Source organism: Gorilla gorilla, chromosome 7, assembly GCF_029281585.2.
Source record: "Gorilla gorilla gorilla isolate KB3781 chromosome 7, NHGRI_mGorGor1-v2.1_pri, whole genome shotgun sequence".
Lineage (NCBI taxonomy): Eukaryota > Metazoa > Chordata > Mammalia > Primates > Hominidae > Gorilla > Gorilla gorilla.
The window spans coordinates 70013210-70033874 of NC_073231.2; the positions used below are offsets into that span (position 1 = coordinate 70013210).

Sequence of the window (20665 nt, forward strand, 5' to 3'; positions counted from 1 at the left end):
AAACACTCATCACATTACATTTTTCCATCTTTGCCTTCTCTTTAGCATAAGTAGTTATCAGAAATTCTTAAAAACAAGAGAGTTAGGGAACTGTAAATTAAAACAACAATGAGAAGTCACTATACACCTATTAGAGCGGCTAAAATTAAGAACTCTGACAACATAAATTTATGGCAAGGACAAAGAACAATAGAAACTTTCATTTATTGCTTGTGAGAATACAAAATGGCACAGCCACTTTGGGAGGCAATTTGGCAGTTTCTTACAAAACTAAATATATTCCTACCCAATGATCTGACAATTGAATTCATTGATATTTATCCAAATGATTTAATAACTCTATCCACACAAAAGTGGACTGGTGCATTTCCTTCAATACAAAAAAAAAATTATTGTGGGCTGGGTGCAGTGGCTCATGCCTGTAATCCCAGAACTTTGAAAGGCTGAGGCAGGTGAAATGCGTGAGCCCAAAAGTTCGAGACCAGCCTCACCAGGCTAAAAAATATATGTTATTGTGGGATTTTTCTTAAATGGAGTTGTCATTTCAGGTGTATGTTCCCTTCCTTCTCTCCTTACTTGCCTGTGTTAAATTCCTAATCTAGTGGAAACTTTTGAGTTGTAAGACTTTTATGACATTTCTGTTTTCCTGCCTAACATGGCAATTGGGTGCTTCTTGCACCTACAAAAGGGGTGGGAAATATCTGCAAAAAATCAACAAAGATGCTTCATCTGTGGTCCCTAGAGTGTGTGAGACTTAAGGAATAGTAGTATCTGACTCGTGTCTAGAAAACTCTAAAGCTGCTTGGAGCTGCCAAAGAAGACTGGTGGGCTCCAGTAGACTCAGGGCCAAGATGGTTATAGAATATTTGTGGAAACAATAAAAGAGATCAGGATCGTTGTTTTCTTGAAAGAGAATATAACCAAGAAGACTTTCTGGGGAGAAGTGATCACAAAAAAAGAGAGAGAGAATAATTCATATTAAATCCAACAATTTATAAAGAGGATACTATGTTATGACCAAGTGAATCGATCCCAGCAATGCAGAGATAGTTCAACATTTGAAAATGAATCAGTGTTACTCAGTATGAAAATCATGTAATCCTTTCGATGATGCTGGAAAAGCCTATGACAATATTTAGTATTTATTCATAATTTATTATGAACTTTTAAGTTCTCAGCAAACTACGAAGAAAGAGAAACTTGCTTAGTCTGATAAAGACATTTACTGAAAACCCATGCCAACAAAGTATTTAACGGTGACAGATTGAATGCTTTCCCCCTAAAATCATTTACAATGGAAGGATGTCTACGTTCAACAGTTAGTGTTAAACAACAATTTAGTGTTAAATTGGAAGTTTCAACCAGTGTAACATGGTAGGAAGCCAAAATTAAAACTTACTTAATAAAAAGAAAGAAATAAAACAGACTCTCTTGTAGATGGCATGGATGTCAACACAGAAAATCTTAATCTACAGAAAGGGCACTAGAATTGATAAATTACAGTGATATCAAACGTCATATTTTTCAGAAGTTGTAACTCAGTTGGGTAAGTAATTTGACAAATACCATCTTTCTTCAAACTTTGGGAACATTTGGGAGTTAGATGTCTATTCTTCACAAATATCTGTCAACCAGAACAGATTATGTACCACATAGTCTGCACTTTATATATACACATTTCATATCTTAAACTTTTTCACTGAAGTTAAATCTCTCAGGATCATGTTTTAAACATATGTAAAACTTACAAATCAAACCCAAAGAAATGAAAACCCAAATCTAGTAAAAAGTATTTGTTTTTATTTTCCAGTATGCTTCATTTAAAAAAGTACGGTTTCATTAGTAGTACATTAATGAACTGAAAGAATGAAGTGACAAATTTTTGTCACAGATATTAATTTGCATTTTACAAACATCCACCAAAACAATTAAAAATGAAATAAATATATTTACATTTTATATTTCTGGTCTTTTCATTGCATTTTAACATGTATAAAATATATAACATTTATAATATTTTATTTTCAAAAGCAAATTCAAATGTGCAAATAAGTGGCATTATGATTTTAAAGTATTCGGTAGTAAGAATAAACAAAAAAGAACAATTTTAGAAGTATGAATAAAGCAATTTCGTAAGGAGAAACTATGAACACAACAATATTAATAGTAGCAAAATCTTTGTTATTAGTATCCGAACAGCTACACTTACCTTAAAAAGTTAAGCACAAGATCATCCTTGTGCTTTTAAAGCTTCTCCACACTGCTGATTTATAGCAGTAATTCTAAATTATCGTTAGGATTATTAATTTTTCTCAGTAATAAATCAAGCTTTTCTTAAATCCAGCATTCAACATAGACAAAGTTCATGATCAAGCTTCAGCACTGTAAATGAGGGAAATGTTGATCTATAAACTAATGCACCCAAAGGAAAATTTCTCTCCTTGCATGGCTAATATGGACTTGACATTTATTTTCAGGTAATTGCTTTCTTTTTCTTGCTGAATAACAGCTTTATGAGTGAAGATTTCAAAATTATAAGTTGGTACATGCCTGAAATATGGGCAAGAAATAATTACCTGATTATCCTCCCATTTTAAAAAAGCTGGATAAGTGTTCGGGTATACATTACACTTACACTATCTATTAAACTATTTTTAAAATAAATACTTGTTGCATTTTAACAAATTATAAGTGCCCTTTCTGTAATATACTTCTACTTAGATGAATTGTTATTCTTTATCAGGCAAAAGACATTATTATAGTAGTTAGCAGTTTTCAAATGACTTCGAACTTCATTCTCTGACCTAAATACCTACAATATTCCCCATTAAGCTTGTGTTATGTACACTGTAATGAACCCTTTAATGATAACACATACACACTCACACACACACAGACACACACCCAAACACACATACACGCTCACACATACCAAGGCACTGGAGGGGTTAACACATTAGCGTTTTGCTGTTAAAATGTGCTTAATGTACATACTAGGATTTTATGAATAAATCTCTTACATGTAAACCTAAATTATATGAGAGAGAGAAATTTTTAAGTGTTTTTGTTCATTTCAAAGCTTTCTCATTCAAGTAGTCCAAGTTATAACAAATGCCAATCACTAATCACCACATTGTAAAGAAAACATTAAATACTAATTGTTAAACTGATGAAAACGAGAATAGTATTTTGTTACTTTTTGGCTGTTGTACTAATCATGTTAAATAAAAATCACGGCTTATATTTTTTATCAATAGTATCAAAAATATTCATAATGGTATTGTCATAAGTTTTTAATCAAGCTACATTTTACAACGTAATTTAAAGTATATTAAATGTATGTACACAAAACATTCTTCTAATATAATTAATGGTCAGCATTTCATTATATTTATATATATATACACACATGTATGCATATAAATACATATGTAGATGTGAGTGTATTCTCTGAGGAGATATATATTCATACATATCTCATTGTGCACCTTTTCCTTCATAACACACATGAGAATAGGCTAAATTTTCATAATATCACAAAAAAGATAGCTAATAGTTAACAGGTTTTTTAAATTCTAAAATGGAACGTTTACAAAATTTCACAATTTTTAAATCATTCTATTACAGGTAGGTAAACTGTTGAAACGTTTTTCTTTTGCTTATGGATAATTAGCCCATGTCATATTGCCTTCCAGATTGTGGACACATTCATGTAACCCCAATATGGGGCACACTGAGATTCAGCTCTGGTTGGAAGCAGAAGTTCCATAATGAACCACTTGCCACAGCTGAAAATTCTAAGTTTGATGTATCCCACTGCCTTTTCTCCATAAGTTCAGAAGTGGCCTACTACTGAAGGCTGCTTTTGGTGGGTTTCAATTTTACAATGACTGTTGTATTTGATCAATATAGTGTGCAATAATTCTAAAGTTCTATCCTAATTACAAATGTGTACTTAGTTTTATGGTCAAAATACATTACACTGAAACTGTTTATTGTAATTTGCCACAGTTCTTTGGGTAAGGTATGTTAGATTCAGTTTAACATTTTCCCAGGGACAATTATAAACCCTCACTTTTTCTTTTCAATTTGAGGTATTTACAAATTAATCTGATGCAAAATAAATTAATGAATCACGAGTATAAAAACAACTTGATATTAATTTTTTAAATTAATAAATCTGTCCTTTATAGAAATCACTTTGTTTCCTTCTTGAGTGATTTTTAAAAACATATTTGAAAAAAAGAAAATTGAATCAATTTATTAGATACTTGGTTATCTCCACAAGGACACACATAATACTTGGTTTACCTGGGAGCATGTGTATCAATAAAAAAGTGTTTTTTTTTTTTTTTTTTTTTTTACATACACAGCTGACTTTTTAAAATATCTCAAAAAAGCTGTACTAAAGGACAGAGACTGTGTTCCATGTTATACAACTAGTTGGATAATACCTGGAATCTGAGTAAATTGCACACCTCTAAGGCTTTCAAATTTCCCAGCCTTTCACATTTACATTCTTAGGACAAAATACCTAAAATAACCTGCATAGTTGGCATTACTTAATCACTTTCCATGACAAGGGAGGTTAAAGAATTTTAACTTTTATCTTTAAATATCACCTTTGTTTCTCATAAAATAGTACTAAAATGAAAAATGTCATTTAATTAACATCTATAATAGCTTTGGGACTGTTTTTGGGGGACATTTTAGTTCATGATTAACTAGTAGACTTCGGATTACAAAGAATTGTTTCTCACACCATATTTGTTTATATTATTTTCTCTACAAAAGGTTTTGGGTTCACTGAAAATTTATGAAACTTTAATTTGATAATAAATCTTATTAGGTAAAGTACAAATCTCTTTCAAACCAAGGAAGAAATGAGAGGTTCATGAAATTTTCCATCACTCATAATTAAATTAATACACTGTTGGCATATTTGATTGACTTCGGCAGCTAATAAGACATTTCAATAACAGTGATCCAAGGAAGAATAGTCCATTTCACATTGTATCTATCATGGGTCAATGTAATTATCCTTTGGAAGTTCTTCGGAATATTTACAATAAGATAAAAACAATTGGAGTGCCAGTGTCAAATCGTGGGATGAGAACACAAGGGCAAATTTACATCAGCAAATTAAAGTGCATCCTTTTTTGATGAGATTTTTTTGCATGCTCCTTGCTGATTTATGGTTTTTAACTCTTTTATGTCCCTCATAATACAAGATAGGGCATTCGTTTTCCTATGACTCTGCCCAACATGTACTAGTCATACAAAATAATCTAAAATACAGAAGTAATCATTTAATAAGTATTTTTATTTATAGGTAGCTTACTATTTTTATATTATTTACATACTTCTTCAAATAATTTATTCTTTTGTCTCCACTTTTGGTGAAAGCAATACACTTACTGGTACAAAGCAACTGAGTGAGAACAAGCTGTTCTGTTTATGTAGTATATTTCACAGATGTCATCCAGAATAGAAGTGTTTTTGAGGTTCCACATGACCTTCTTTTTTCTGCCGAAATTTTGATTTGCCTCCACTGTCGACTTGGTGATGTTATGGTTTCTCTAGGGTCTAAAATGATGAGTAAATGTGTCCTGCTTATACAGTCATGGAGTGTGTCAATGAAGAGTTCAGTATGTCAAGTTGTATACTTTGCTTTGCTCGTGGTAGCAGAGCTGGCAGCAGCAGAAGCAGTAGCTTGATTGCCTAAAAATAGAGGGTCCAAACAAGCTACCTTGGCAGCAAAGAAGGAATGAATGCAGTGAAGAACAGCAAATAAATTAGAAAATTCCAACTCCTGAAAGGGAAAGAGAAACAGGTCAGATAACATAAAAATTAATGTCTTTAAAAATTTATAATAGCTAGATTTTTTCAATTTCAATACACTTATCTAGAATCTATGATATGTAACATGTGGAAACTAATTTCAAATGTAGACTTTTTGGTCAACGTGTAAACATCGTAAGTATTGAAAATTTATTTCAATACATGGTGGATAAGAGGTAGGAGGACTAATCACTCTTATCATCTATGAATGTTGTTTTAGCACTGATAAATATATTTTGCCAAAATTTTACTCTTGATAATGTACAATTAAAGATAAACCTGGAAGTACTTTTAAAAGTATTTTTATCTCTTTGTGCACACATCAGATGATAAATATGGATTAGGACAATTTAAAACTATTCTTGAGTATTCTCTAGAATGAGTTAATATTTGCCATAAGAAACTGAATAAGAAATGCTAGAAGTAAGGGGATATGAACTCTTATAACCAGAGGAGCCAAATGGTTCACTTTCAAAATATAATTCCTGCATTAATTTTAATTGTGGCTGGCTGTTTAATGGTTTATGTGGCATATTTACTAAAAAAAAAATAATAAACTAGAGCTCACTAATTCATTTTGGATTTTTAGAAATAGGTTTCTCATTTAAATACCAAAGGAAATTTGTAACCCATTTATTACCAGTGGCAACCAAACTATATATATTGCAGTGAAAACAGAAAAAGTTATTTCAAATCATAATTATGTCAAAATAACTATAAAATCTTAAAGCTATGCTCAGAATACATTTAGAAAGATGATGTTGCTAGTATTATTATTAAAGACCATCAATAATCACATAAACATGTTTTAATTTCAAGATGATTGAAAGACTAATACATTTATGTGCTTAATGAAATCAATACGATGAACTTATCACAAGGAGGATAACTAGAGGGTAATAAAGCATATGAAATTTCTGACAAACTCATTGCTATTTTATTATATATTTCACTACATATATGTAATAAAGAATTTAGAATTATAATTGATATGTACACGACTGTGTTTACAACTTACATGTGGCAGTGGAAAATATTACAAAATATTCAATACTTTATGACACATTGTAATATCTGTCGTGTACCAGACAGCTATTTAAATAAAATAATTCATCTGAGGAGTATTTTCTCAGGTCATGCAATAGAAGTACGATACCCCATAACATATATTCAGTTGTCTCTATAATATAGAAGAAATAGCTATGCTTTCTCAGTAGCTCCCTTGAAACCTTCAATATTTGATAGTTTCCTTTGTGAAATAGCAACTTGTCCTAGAGAATAGAAGAGGTTATTCATTTAACTATTCTAATTCCCTTAGATATTTCCACCAAAAAAGTTTTTAGTAACTCCATCATAATGATCTTAGAAGCTTTATTTATAATAATCTGCTTCAGTGGCACTAGTCATATGTTATTTGTAAATAAGCAAGTTTCTCTTTGCCTTAACTCACCCTGGAAATCCTCCATTCACCCCATCATGCTTGGTGTAGCCAGGTTATTTCCCAAACACATTTTAAATACTTTCTCTATCTTCCCAAATTAAATCCACCTAATGTGAAAGGTTTGGAAATTTTGGGAAAATGTAAAATGTTCTTGCATGTTATTAAAAAATAAAACAACAACGACAAAAATAAGCAATTCATTCCTGGTAAGGAGGAGAATATAGTTGAGTGTTACAATTGGGTGAAAATAGTATGGCAAATAACTTTTTCTCAAAGGTAATTCTGCCATCTCTTTATTAAAATAGAGGTTATATTTTGGTTACCAAAAATAAACAACCCTTAAATATCTAAGTATCCAGGCATCTTTAGAAAAATAAAAATTTTCAATTATTCCCACCTTGTCAATTATTTATCAATAATTTGATACAGATTGACACTTTAAACTTTTTATACCTATTTTGAAGGAATGGTAGACAGGAAATAATAGCATGTGATTAGAAGAGAAAGCAGGAGACCAAGATGGATCCAAGTTTGACTCTTCATTACAATGCCCACACACCTTTCCTCTGCCTCAGTGATCAGCCTTGGCAACCATTTCCACTACTAGCGTGTCAACGATTCCTTTTATGTAAACTCACACTGCTCATTTACTAATTTCTTGTGTGAGTACTAGACCTGCATTCTTACCACCTATCAAACATCCACTGATGATGAACATCTATCTATCCATCCACCGACAGCTTCCACCAAGTCACAGACTCACAAGTTTCCCTTGTAAAAAAAGTCTTATGATCATCATGATCCCTCAGATATCACTAAATATAAGCTATCTTCAAAAATGTAAAGAGTCATCCATTCAATAAAATACCAAATGCTTCCTATGCATCTACTCTTTTTTGTTGTTGTTAAAAGATAGCAGTGAATAAAACAGACAAAAATAAACAAAGGAACAAAACAGTCCTGATGGGAGTTACATTCCAGTGACAGGAGGCAAAATGTGACTAAGGGCAGAAATAAATTAAGGACAATATGTCAGAATATGACAGTTACCATCAAGAAATAAAGCAGAGGAGACAGCAAAGACTACTCAAAGGGCCGTGGGAAGGAAAATTCATGTTGCCTTGTATATGGAACTTGAAAGGGAAGATGGAGTGAGCCATTTCCATGTTTGTGGGGAAATATTCCAGACACAAGAATTATAATTTTAAAGGCCCAGAGATAGGGACATTCCAGGAGAGTCAGAAGAAAAGCAAGGGTTATTTTGTCTGGAATGGAATGAATTAAGAAGTACTTGGCAGACAATGAGATCAAAGAAAACACTTTGCATGCTGCATGAGCCTTTATGAGTTTTACTATGAGCGACATGGGAAACCATGGGAAATTTTTGAGCAGAGGAGTGACAGGCATTGACAAAAGTCAGAAAATGATGATTCTGGTTAGACTGTTGAGAATGAGCTTTATGAGAATTGGATTGAAAGAAGAAGAAGTTACAAAGTTTTCTATATGGAAAGGGGTTGAATTTGAAAGTAGATTTCAATAACTGGAAAAAAAGTGTTGCTCTGCAAATGGAGAAATTACGGGAAAAGCAGGTTTGGAAGTAAAGATCAAGATTTTGGTTTTGGGCATGTTACATCTGAACGCATATTAGACATATAGGTGATAAGTGGAGAACTGCATATATTAGTGTGGATTTAAGGGAAAAATTAGAGTTCAGAATAGAAGTTCAGCTTCTGTCAGCACATAGATGGTAGGTAAAGCACTGTGGTCTGGATGAGAAGATCAAGGTGTGCAGGATAGGTAGAGAAAATGACTGGGCACTCATCCCTGAGACTCCACAGTATAAAAATGTAAGAAAGATGGGGAAGAACCGGCAAAGAAGAAATAGCTGTAGTTGCCAAGAAAGTGAGTGCAAAATCCGGGAGTCTTGTAAAATGACAGCTGGAAATTGACCACTTAATTTAGCAACACAGAGGCCATTTTAAGCCTTTACAAGAGTCGTTTTATGGAGAAGTGGAAACAAAAACTTCATAAGAATGGCTTCATGAGAGCTTGCATGTGAAGGTATTAGAGTTACCACAGGCAAGTCTACTACAAGCAGCTTCTCTTTGGAAAAGAAATCCTTCTTTTCCTTTTTAAAGGGGGCATGGGAATATATCAATAGGAAATCAGGAATGTTTTTCCAAGGTTTATGAAATTAGTATATATTTGTAGAATTGCTGGCATGAAATGGTTGAGATATCAAATCTGAGGACAATTGTAGAAACTGTATTCTTGAGCAGGGTGAGATCTGGTGCAAAAATGGAGAGGCTGGACATGGATGGAAACCTGGACAATTGATCTGAGGCCACAGGAGCTGAGGCACAGTATATGGATACAACTCAAGGAAGGTGGGTAGATTTGGTGGTGTGTAGCTTTGCTTCATTCTGTGTTTTAAGTGGGATACAAAGCAAAGTCATAGCCTGATAGGATAAAGCAGGAAGTGTTGAGAATTTGGACAAACTACTAACTTATAGATATTATTTTAGGCATAAAATCTGGAATTTATCTTCCACATTCTGCTTGCTCCTTAAAAGCTTTTAACCCATTTATGCCTGAGACTGCAATTTTTTTGAATTTTTGCAATCAGACCTTGGTGATGACCTTGAGAAGTAGAATATAAACAACTCCCACACGCTTAGCGTTCCAATAATGGCATAAGTGGGTCAATAACTCTTGAGTCCTCTGAACAAAACTGAGAGCCAACTAAGTCATCATCTACATTTGCATACCTGTTTCCCACAGTAACATGGCCATGCAACATTCAATAGATCATTAAACCATAACTCAAGTAAGTCTCCTAGAATGTGAGGACAAAAAAATATTGAAACTGCTGGAGAAAATTACATTCTGTAAATCACTTGCTTAATAGCATTATTATGTTTCCATTATGGCTCTTGATTTCAAGATAGGCTTCTCTTTCATTTCTACTGTGATTGTCATCTCTTCTTCCAGGCCAGATTTAACTGTAATATTCTTAATGGCCTTGCAGTCATTAGAGAAAAACAAATACCTCCATCATTATTCATAGGTTTATTTCTTGTTAATGCCATTATGGTCAGATTTACTTATGTCATTATTGTGTAAGTGAATATGTTCCCTGGCTTGACATCCCCTTTATGTGTCATTCACCTTTTTTTCTGCAGCAGCCTTAGGGAGATATAGTTCACATACTATAATACTCACCTGTTTAAAGCATGCAAGTAAACAGATTTTAGAATATTCACAGATGTACAACTATCATCATCAAATTTTAGAACATTTTTATCACTCCAAAAATATATCCTATACCCAGTACAAGTCACTCCTCATTTCCTCTCTCTTCAGAGCCTGATAAGCATTATTTTTTTGTCTTTCTATGGGTTTGCTTTTTGTGGACATTTCATATAAATAGTGTCATACACATAAGATATTTTGTGATTATCTACATTCACTTAATACACTATTTTCAAGGTGCACCTATGTTGTGGCATAGATAGTACTTCTTTTCTCTTTATTGATGAATATTTCCTGATGTGGACATATCTCTTCCTCCCCATTCATCACCTGTTGAACATTTGGGTTGTTCCTACTTTTGATTTTTTGTGAATAATGCTGCAGTGAACATCTGTGTACAGTTTCTTTTTTGTGTGTTTGGGAATATCTTCTAATTGCTCTTGAATATATCTAGAAGTGGAATTGCTGGGTCATATGACAACTTCAGCTTGCACTTTTTCAGAAAATGTTGAACTTTTGTTTAAATGAGTTACCACATTTTACATTCTCACTAGCAAAATCTGAGTGCTCCAATTTCTCTACATCCTCACTAATCATTATTATTGTCTAGTTTCTTTTTTTAAAAAAATATTATAACCATCCTATAGAGTGGGAAGCTGTATTTTACTGTGGTTTTGATTTGCATTTTGATGACTAATGATTTGAGCATCATTTCTTGTGCTTATTGACGATTTGAATATCTTCTCTGGAGAAATGTCAATTTGAATCCTTTGTCAATTTTTATTTGGGGTATTTATGTTTCTTTTCTTTTTTTTTTCTCTGAAAACCCTTTATATATTTGCATACAGTCTCCTTAACAGATAAATGATTTGAAAATGTTTCTGCCAATCTGCAAGTTGTATTTCACCTTTTTTATAGTATTACTCAGCACAAGTGCTTTACATTTTGAAAAAGTCCAATTTGTCTATTTTTTTCCCCTTTGATTCTTGTGCTTTTGGTGTGGAATCTAAGCACAATTGTCAAACCCAAGGTTACAAAAATTTAATCCCATGTTTTCTTCAAATAGGTTTACAGTTTTAGCTCTTAGATATATTTCCATGATTCATTTTTAAGTAATTTTTTTATGGTGTGAGGAAAGGACTCAACTTAGTTTTTTGGATTCAATAACCAGTTTTCCCAGCACTATTTGTTGAAAAACCTGTTCCTTTCCACATTCTGCTGTGTTGAAAAGCATGGTAAAAGACAGTTAACAATAAATAAGGTTCATTTCTAGACTCTCAAATGTATTCCAGTGTTCTATATGTCCATTCTTATGACAATACCACAAAGCCATGGTAACCATAGCTTTGTAGTGTTTTGACATATGGAACTGGGGGTTCTCTCCAACTTATTTGCCAAGATTATTTTGGCTATACTGGATTTCATATACATTCAGGATCAGCTTGTCCATTTCTGGAAAAAAGGTAGTTGGCATTTTGATGGAGATTTCTTAAATCTGCATATTAATTTTGGAGTATTGTCATATTAAAAGTATTAAGTTTCTAATTTATGCACATGGGATATAGCTCCCCTTATTTAAATCTTCTTGAATTTCTTTCCATGTTTTGTAGTTTTAAGTACACAATATTTGTACTTCTTTTGTTAAATGTATTCCTTAGAATTTTTTGATGCTGCTATAAATGAATTTTTTTCTTAATTTTACCTACTCTAATCCATTGCTAACATATAAAAATACAGCTGATTTTTGTGCATTGGGATTGTATGCTGCAACCTTGCAGAAGTCATTTACTAGTTAGTACCAATAGTTTTCTTAGTGAATTCATGAACATTTTCTATATTTAAGTTTGTATCATCTATCCTTGGCTAGAAATTCCAACACAAGGTTGATGAAAGTGGGGAGAGCATACATTCTTTTCTTATTCTTAATTGTAGGGGGAACACATACATTCCTTCTATACTTAGTTTTCTTTAGTATACTTATTATGAAATGGTATTTATTTTTTTCTTATTTTTGAATCTATTACAATGAGTATGTATTTTTGTCCTTATTCAATTAATATGGTGTATTGCTCTGATTGATTTTAAGATATATATCTACCATACATTCCAGGGATATATACCAAGTGATAATGGTGTGTAATAATTTTTGCATGTTGCTGGATTTGGTTTGCAAGCTTTCTGTTAAAGATTGTTTCATCTACCCCCATTAGGGATACTGGTCTATGGCTTTCTTTTCATCTGATGGTTTTGGTTTTGCTATGAAGCTAATTCGAATCTCAAATAAGTAGAGGAGTGTTTCCCCTTTTTCTATATTTTGAAAAGATTGTGAAAGATTGGTAATAATTGTTTTTTCATTGTTTAATGGAGTTCATCAGACAAACCTCTTGATTTGGGGCTTTTTCTTGTGGGAAGTGTTTTAAAAATACCATTTCAATATCTTTCCTTCTTTTAGGTATATGCCAATTATTTATTTCTCTTTGAGTCAGTTTCATTAGTTGGTGGTGTTCTCAGAGTTTACACACTTCATTCAATTATGTAAATGTTTAGCAATTATTTATAGTTACGTTTTTCTTTTTAATCTCTAAAATATACCTTCTTTTATTTCTGATTTAAAAAAATTTGAATCTTCTCTCTCTCACTGTTTGGTTATCTAGTTAAAGTTTTGTCACTCTTGCTAACCTTTTTAAAAAACTAAATTTGAGGTTTTCTAATTTTCTCAATTGTTTATGTATTCTTTTTTTATTTATTTCTGGTCTAAATTTATAATTGTCCTCCTTCCTGCTTGCTTTGTGTTTATTTTGCTCTTTTCTCTAGTTTCTTATTGAGAAAGATTAGGTATTTAAGATTTTGTTATTACTTAATATAGTATTTGAAGTTAAAATTTTTCTCTAAACAAACTATAGCTGCATAGCATAAGTTTTAGCATGATGAGATTTCATTGTTATTTATCTCCCAATAATTTATAATTTCACCGTGATTTTTTTTGACCCATTGGTTATTTAGTAATTTGCTTTTAATATCCTCATATTTGTGTATGTTTCAATTGTTCTTTTGTTATTCATTTCTAATTTTATTCCATTGTGTTCATAGAACATAATTTGTATTATTTTAACTATTTTAAATGTAGTGAGGCTTGATTTACAACCTGACATACAAGTGATCTTAGATATTAGTGTATTGTAGTTAGATCTTAGATATTAGCGTATTGTAGTTAAAAATGTATGTTCTTCTGTAACTGGGTGGAGAGTCTAAACAGGTCAGCATGTCTGGTTGCTTATCATGTTGACCAAGTCAACATCATTGTTACTCTTCTGCCTAATTGCTCTACCCATTAGTTACGGTGGGGTACTGACGTCTACAACTAATTGGTGGTACTTTCCGTTTTCTCTTCGATTTCACCTCATTTGTTCCATACATTTTGGAGCTCTGTTATCATCAAATATGCTTATAATTGTTATATCCCCTTGGAAAATTGATTCATTTTTCAGTAAAAAAATGCCCTTTTTAGTATCTTGAAACAATTTTTGACTTACAGCCTTTTTTGTAAAATTAATATAGTTATTCGAGTTCTTTTTTCATTATTGTATACAAGATATATATATTTGTATCCTTTTATTTGCAACCTACATGTGTGTTTAGCTGTAAAGCTTGGATAATTCTACTTCTCTAGGAAGATGGAGTAGACATATCTGTCCCTTTTACTCCCACTAAGTAGGACTGAATTATTTGCATATTATATGTAAAACAAACATAAGGAAACTTTAAAGGTAAATGTTAATGAGATAACTCCACCCACCCTACTCAGGGCGGGATCAGTGAAAGCCTACTGGCGAACTGGATCTCCTACTCTTTTACAGTAGTTATGAAGAGCCCACTGTTTAACTTCCAATGGAGGTAAAATAGTAAACCTGAAATTCTACCCCTATCTGGCAAGAACAACAAGGCGTTCTCCCTTACTTTGATAAAGCTATATCAATGGCAATTAGATAAAACATAAGGTTTACATAAGATTTGGAATATCATAACTAAATAACAAAAATGTCGAATTCCAATAGAAGATCACTCATCATACCAAGAACCAGTGAAAACTCGAACTGAGGTTCCGGAGCCAAGATGGCTGAATAGGAACAGCTCCAGTCTACAGCTCCCAGCGTGAGTGACGCAGAAGATGGGTGATTTCTGCATTTCCATCTGAGGTACCAGGTTCATCTTACTAGGGAGTGCCAGACAGTGGGTGCTGGACACTGGGTGCAGCGCACCGTGCACGAGCCGGAGCAGGGCGAGGCATTGCCTCACTCAGGAAGTGCAAGGGGTCAGAGAGTTCCCTTTCCTAGTCAAAGAAAGGGGTGACAGATGGCACCTGGAAAATAGGGTCAGTCCCACCCGAATACTGTGCTTTTCCCAGGGGCTTAAAAAATGGAACACCAGGAGATTATATCCTGCACATGGCTCAGAGGGTCCTACACCCACGGAGTCTCCCTGATTGCTAGCACAGCAGTCTGAGATCAAACTGCAAGGTGGCAGCGAGGCTGGGGGAGGGGCGCCCGCCATGGCCCAGGCTTGCTTAGGTAAACAAAGCAGCCAGGAAGCTCGAACTGGGTGGAGCCCACAACAGCTCAAGGAGGCCCGCCTGCCTCTTTAGGCTCCACCTCTGGGGACAGGGCACAGACAAACAAAAAGACAGCAGTAACCTCTGCAGACTTGAATGTCCCTGTCTGACAGCTTTGAAGAGAACAGTGGTTCTCCAAGCACACAGCTGGAGATCTGAGAACGGGCAGACAGCCTCCTCAAGTGGGTCCCTGACCTCTGACCCCCGAGCAGCCTAACTGGGAGGCACCCCCCAGTAGCGGCAGACTGACACCTCACACGGCCGGGTACTCCTCTGACACAAAACTTCCAGAGGAATGATCAGACAGCAGCATTTGCGGTTCATGAAAATCGGCTGTTCTGCAGCCACCACTGCTGGTATCCAGGCAAACAGGGTCTGGAGTGGACCTCTGGCAAACTCCAACAGACCTGCAGCAGAGGATCCTGTCTCTTAGAAGGAAAACTAACAAATAGAAAGGACATCCACACCAAAAACCCATCTTACATTACCATCATCAAAGACCAAAAGTAGATAAAACCACAAAGATGGGGAAAAACAGAGCAGAAAAACTAGAAACTCTAAAAAGCAGAGCGCCTCTCCTCCTCCAAAGGAACGCAGCTCCTCACCAGCAACGGAACAAAGCTGGACGGAGAATGACTTTGACAAGTTGAGAGAAGAAGGCTTCAGATGATCAAACTACTCCGAGCTAAAGGAGGAAATTCAAACCAAAGGCAAAGAAGTTGAAACTTTGAAAAAAATTTAGACAAATGTATAACTAGAATAACCAACACAGAGAAGTGCTTAAAGGAGCTGATGGAGCTGAAAGCCAAGGCTCAAGAACTATGTGAAGAATGCAGAAGCCTCAGGAGCCAATGCGATCAACTGGAAGAAAGAGTATCAGTGATGGAAGATTAAATGAATGAAATGAAATGAGAAGGGAAGTTTAGAGAAAAAAGAATAAAAAGAAATGAACAAAGCTTCCAAGAAGTATGGGACTATGAGAAAAGACCAAATCTACGTCTGACTGGTGTACCTGAAAGTGACAGGGAGAATGGAACCAAGTTGGAAAACACTCTGCAGGATATTATACAGGAGAACTTCCCCAATCTAGCAAGGCAGGCCAACATTGAGATTCAGGAAATACAGAGAACGCCACAAAGATACTTCTCGAGAAGAGCAACTCCAAGACACATGATTGTCAGACTCACCAAAGTTGAAACGAAGGAAAAAATGTTATGGGCAGCCAGAGAGAAAGGTCGGGTTACCCACAAAGGGAAGCCCATCAGACTAACAGTGGATATCTCAGCAGAAACTCTAAAAGCCAGAAGAGAGTGGGGGCCAATATTCAACGTACTTAAAGAAAAGAATCTTCAACCCAGAATTTCATATCCAGCCAAACTAAGCTTCATAAGTGAAAGAGAAATAATATACTTTACAGACAAGCAAATGCTGAGAGATTTTGTCACCACCAGGCCTGCCCTAAAAGAGCTCCTGAGGGAAGCACTAAATATGGAAAGGAACAACCGGTACCAGCCACTGCAAAATCATGCCAAATTGTAAAGACCGTCAAGGCTAGGAAGAAACTGCATCAACTAACGACCAAAATAACCAGCTAACATCATAATGACAGGATCAAATTCACACATAACAATATTAACTTTAAATGTAAATGGGCTAAATGCTCCAATTAAAAGACACAGACTGGCAAATTGGATAAACAGTCAAGACCCATCAATGTGCTGTATTCAGGAAACCCATCTCACATTCAGAGACACACATAGGCTCAAAATAAAAGGATGGAGGAAGACCTACCAAGCAAACGGAAAACGAAAAAAGGCAGCAGTTGCAATCCTAGTCTCTGATGAAACAGACTTTAAACCAACAAAGATCAAAAGAGACAAAGAAGGCCATTACATAATGGTAACGGGATCAATTCAACAAGAAGAGCTAACTATCCTAAATATATACGCACCCAATACAGGAGCACCCAGATTCATAAACAAGTCCTGAGTGACCTACAAAGAGACTTAGACTCCCACACAATAATAATGGGAGACTTTAACACCCCACTGTTAACATTAGACAGATCAACGAGACAGAAAGTTAACAAGGATACCCAGGAATTGAACTCACCTCTGCACCAAGGGGACCTAATAGACATCTACAGAACTCTCCACCCCAAATCAACAGAATATACATTTTTTTCAGCACCATACAACACCTATTCCTAAATTGACCACATAGTTGGAAGTAAAGCTCTCCTCAGCAAATGTAAAAAATCAGAAATGATAACAAACTGTCTCTCAGACCACAGTGCAATCAAACTAGAACTTAGGATTAAGAAACTCACTCAAAACGGCTCAACCACATGGAAACTGAACAACCTGCTCCTGAATGACTACTCGGTACATAACAAAATAAAGGCAGAAATAAAGATGTTCTTTGAAAGCAACGAGTACAAAGACACAATATACAAGAATCTCTGGGACACATTCAAAGCAGTGTGTAGAGGGAAAATTATAGCATTAAATGCCCGCAAGGGAAAGCAGGAAAGATCCAAAATGACACCCTAACATCACAATTAAAAGAACTAGAAAAGCAAGAGCAAACACATTCAAAAGATAGCAGAAAGCAAGAAATAACTAAAATCAGAGCAGAACTGAAGGAAATAGAGACACAAAAAAACCTTCAAAAAATTAAAGAATCCAGGAGCTGGTTTTTTGAAAGGATCAACAAAGTTGATAGACCACTAGCAAGACTAATAAAGAAGAAAAGAGAGAAGAATCAAATAGATGCAATAAAAAATGATAAAGGGGATATCGCCACCGATCCCACAGAAATACAAATTACCATCAGAGAATACTACAAACACCTCTATGCAAATAAACTAGAAAATCTAGAAGAAATGGATAAATTCCTTGACACATACACCCTGCCAAGACTAAACCAGGAAGAAGTTGACTCTCTGAATAGACCAGTAATAGGCTCTGAAATTGTGCCAATAATCAATAGCTTACCAACCAAAAAGAGTCCAGGACCAGATGGATTCACAGCCGAATTCTACCAGAGGTACAAGGAGGAACTGGTACCATTCCTTCTGAAACTATTACAATCAATAGAAAAAGAGGGAATCCTCCCTAACTCATTTTAAGAGGCCAGCATCATCCTGATACCAAAGCCGGGCAGAGACACAACCAAAAAAGAGAATTTTAGACCAATATCCTTGATGAACATTGATGCAAAAATCCTCCATAAAATACTGGCAAACCAAATCCAGCAGCACATCAAAAAGCTTATCCACCATGATCAAGTGGGCTTCATCCCCGGGATGCAAGGCTGCTTCAGTATACACAAATCAATAAATGTAATCCAGCATATAAACAGAACCAAAGACAAAAACCACATGATTATCTCAATAGATGCAGAAAAGGCCTTTGACAAAATTCAACAACACTTCATGCTAAAAACTCTCATTAAATTAGGTATTGATGGGACATATCTCAAATAATAAGAGCTATCTATGACAAACCCACAGCCAATATTATACTGAATGGGCAAAAACCGGAAGCATTCCCTTTGAAAACTGGCACAAGACAGGGATGCCCTCTCTCACCACTCCTATTCAACATAGTGTTGGAAGTTCTGGCCAGGGCAATTAGGCAGGAGAAGGAAATAAAGGGTATTCACTTAGGAAAAGAGGAAGTCAAATTGCCCCTGTTTGCAGATGACATGATTGTGTGTCGAGAAAACCCCATTGTCTCAGCCCAAAATCTCCTTAAGCTGATAAGCAACTTCAGCAAAGTCTCAGGATACAAAATCAATGTACAAGAATCACAAGCATTCGTATATACCAATAACAGACAAACAGAGAACCAAATAATGAGTGAACTCCCATTCACAATTGCTTCAAAGAGAATAAAATACCTAGGAATCCACCTTATAAGGGACGTGAAGGACCTCTTCAAGGAGAACTACAAACCACTGCTCGACGAAATAAAAGAGGATACAAAGAAATGGAAGAACATTCCATGCTCATGGGTAGGAAGAATCAATATCATGAAAATGACCATACTGCCCAAAATAATTTATAGATTCAAGGCCATCCCCATCAAGCTACCAATGACTTTCTTCACAGAATTGGAAAAAACTACTTTAAAGTTCATATGGAACCAAAAAGAGCTCGCATCGCGAAGTCAATCCTAAGCCAAAAGAACAGAGCTGGAGGCATCATGCTACCTGACTTCAAACTATACTACAAGGCTACAGTAACCAAAACAGCATGGTACTGGTACCAAAACAGAGATACAGATCAATGGAACAGAACAGAGCCCTCAGAAATAACGCTGCATATCTACAACTATCTGATCTTTGACAAACCTGACAAAAACAGGCAATGGGGAAAGATTCCCCATTTAATAAACGGTGCTGGGAATACTGGCTAGCTATATGTGGAAAGCTGAAACTGGATCCCTTCCTTACACCTTATACAAAAATTAATTCAAGATGGATTAAAGACTTAAACATTAGACCTAAAACCATAAAAACCCTAGAAGAAAACCTAGGCATTACCATTCAGGACATAGGCATGGACATGGACTTCATGTCTAAAACACCAAAAGCAATGGCAACAAAAGCCAAAATTGACAAATGGGATCTAATTAAACTAAAGAGCTTCTGCACAGCAAAAGAAACTACCATCAGAGTGAACAGGCAACCTACAAAATGGGAGAAAATTTTTGCAACCTACTCATCTGACAAAGGGCTAATATCCAGAATCTACAATGAACTCAAACAAATTTACAAGAAAAAAACAACCCCACCAAAAAGTGGGTGAAGGACATGAACAGACACTTCTCAAAAGAAGACATTTATGCAGCCAAAAAACACATGAAAAAATGCTCATCATCACTGGCCATCAGAGAAATGCAAATCAAAACCACAATTAGATACCATCTCACACCAGTTAGAATGGCAATCATTAAAAAGCCAGGAAACAACAGGTGCTGGAGAGGATGTGGAGGAATAGGAACACTTTTACAGTGTTGGTGGGACTGTAAACTAGTTCAACCATTGTGGAAGTCAGTGTGGCGATTCCTCAGGGATCTAGAACTAGAAATACCATTTGACCCAGCTATCCCGTTACTGGGTATATACCCAAAGGACTAAAAATCATGCTGCTATAAAGACACATGCACACATATGTTTATTGCGGCACTATTCACAATAGCAAACACTTGAAAGCAACCCAAATGTCCATCAATGATAGACTGGATTAAGAAAATGTGGCACATATACACCGTGGAATACTATGCAGCCATAAAAAATGATGAGTTCATGTCCTTTGTAGGGACATGGATGAAATTGGAAATCATCATTCTCAGTAAACTATCGCAAGAACAAAAAACCAAACACCGCATGTTCTCACTCATAGGTGGGAATTGAACAATGAGATCACATGGACACAGGAAGGGGAACATCACACTCTGGGGACTGTTGTTGGGTGGGGGGACGGGGGAGGGATAGCTTTAGGAGATATACCTAAT

The 20665-nt window shown here is 35.1% G+C and overlaps 1 protein-coding gene across 5 annotated transcripts in view; it reads right to left on the minus strand.

Moving 5' to 3' along the window:
* Nucleotides 1–1778: 1778 nt before the first annotated feature.
* The window catches only part of SNTG1 (syntrophin gamma 1), an 880400-nt gene continuing 861513 nt past the window's right edge, over nt 1779–20665 (minus strand). For all 5 annotated transcript variants that reach the window (XM_055349267.2, XM_019032962.4, XM_055349266.2 and 2 more), the window contains one exon: nt 1779–5812. In XM_055349267.2, coding sequence (XP_055205242.1) covers nt 5654–5812 — 159 coding nt within the window. In that variant the 3' untranslated portion in view covers nt 1779–5653. The remainder of the gene's footprint in view (nt 5813–20665) is intronic.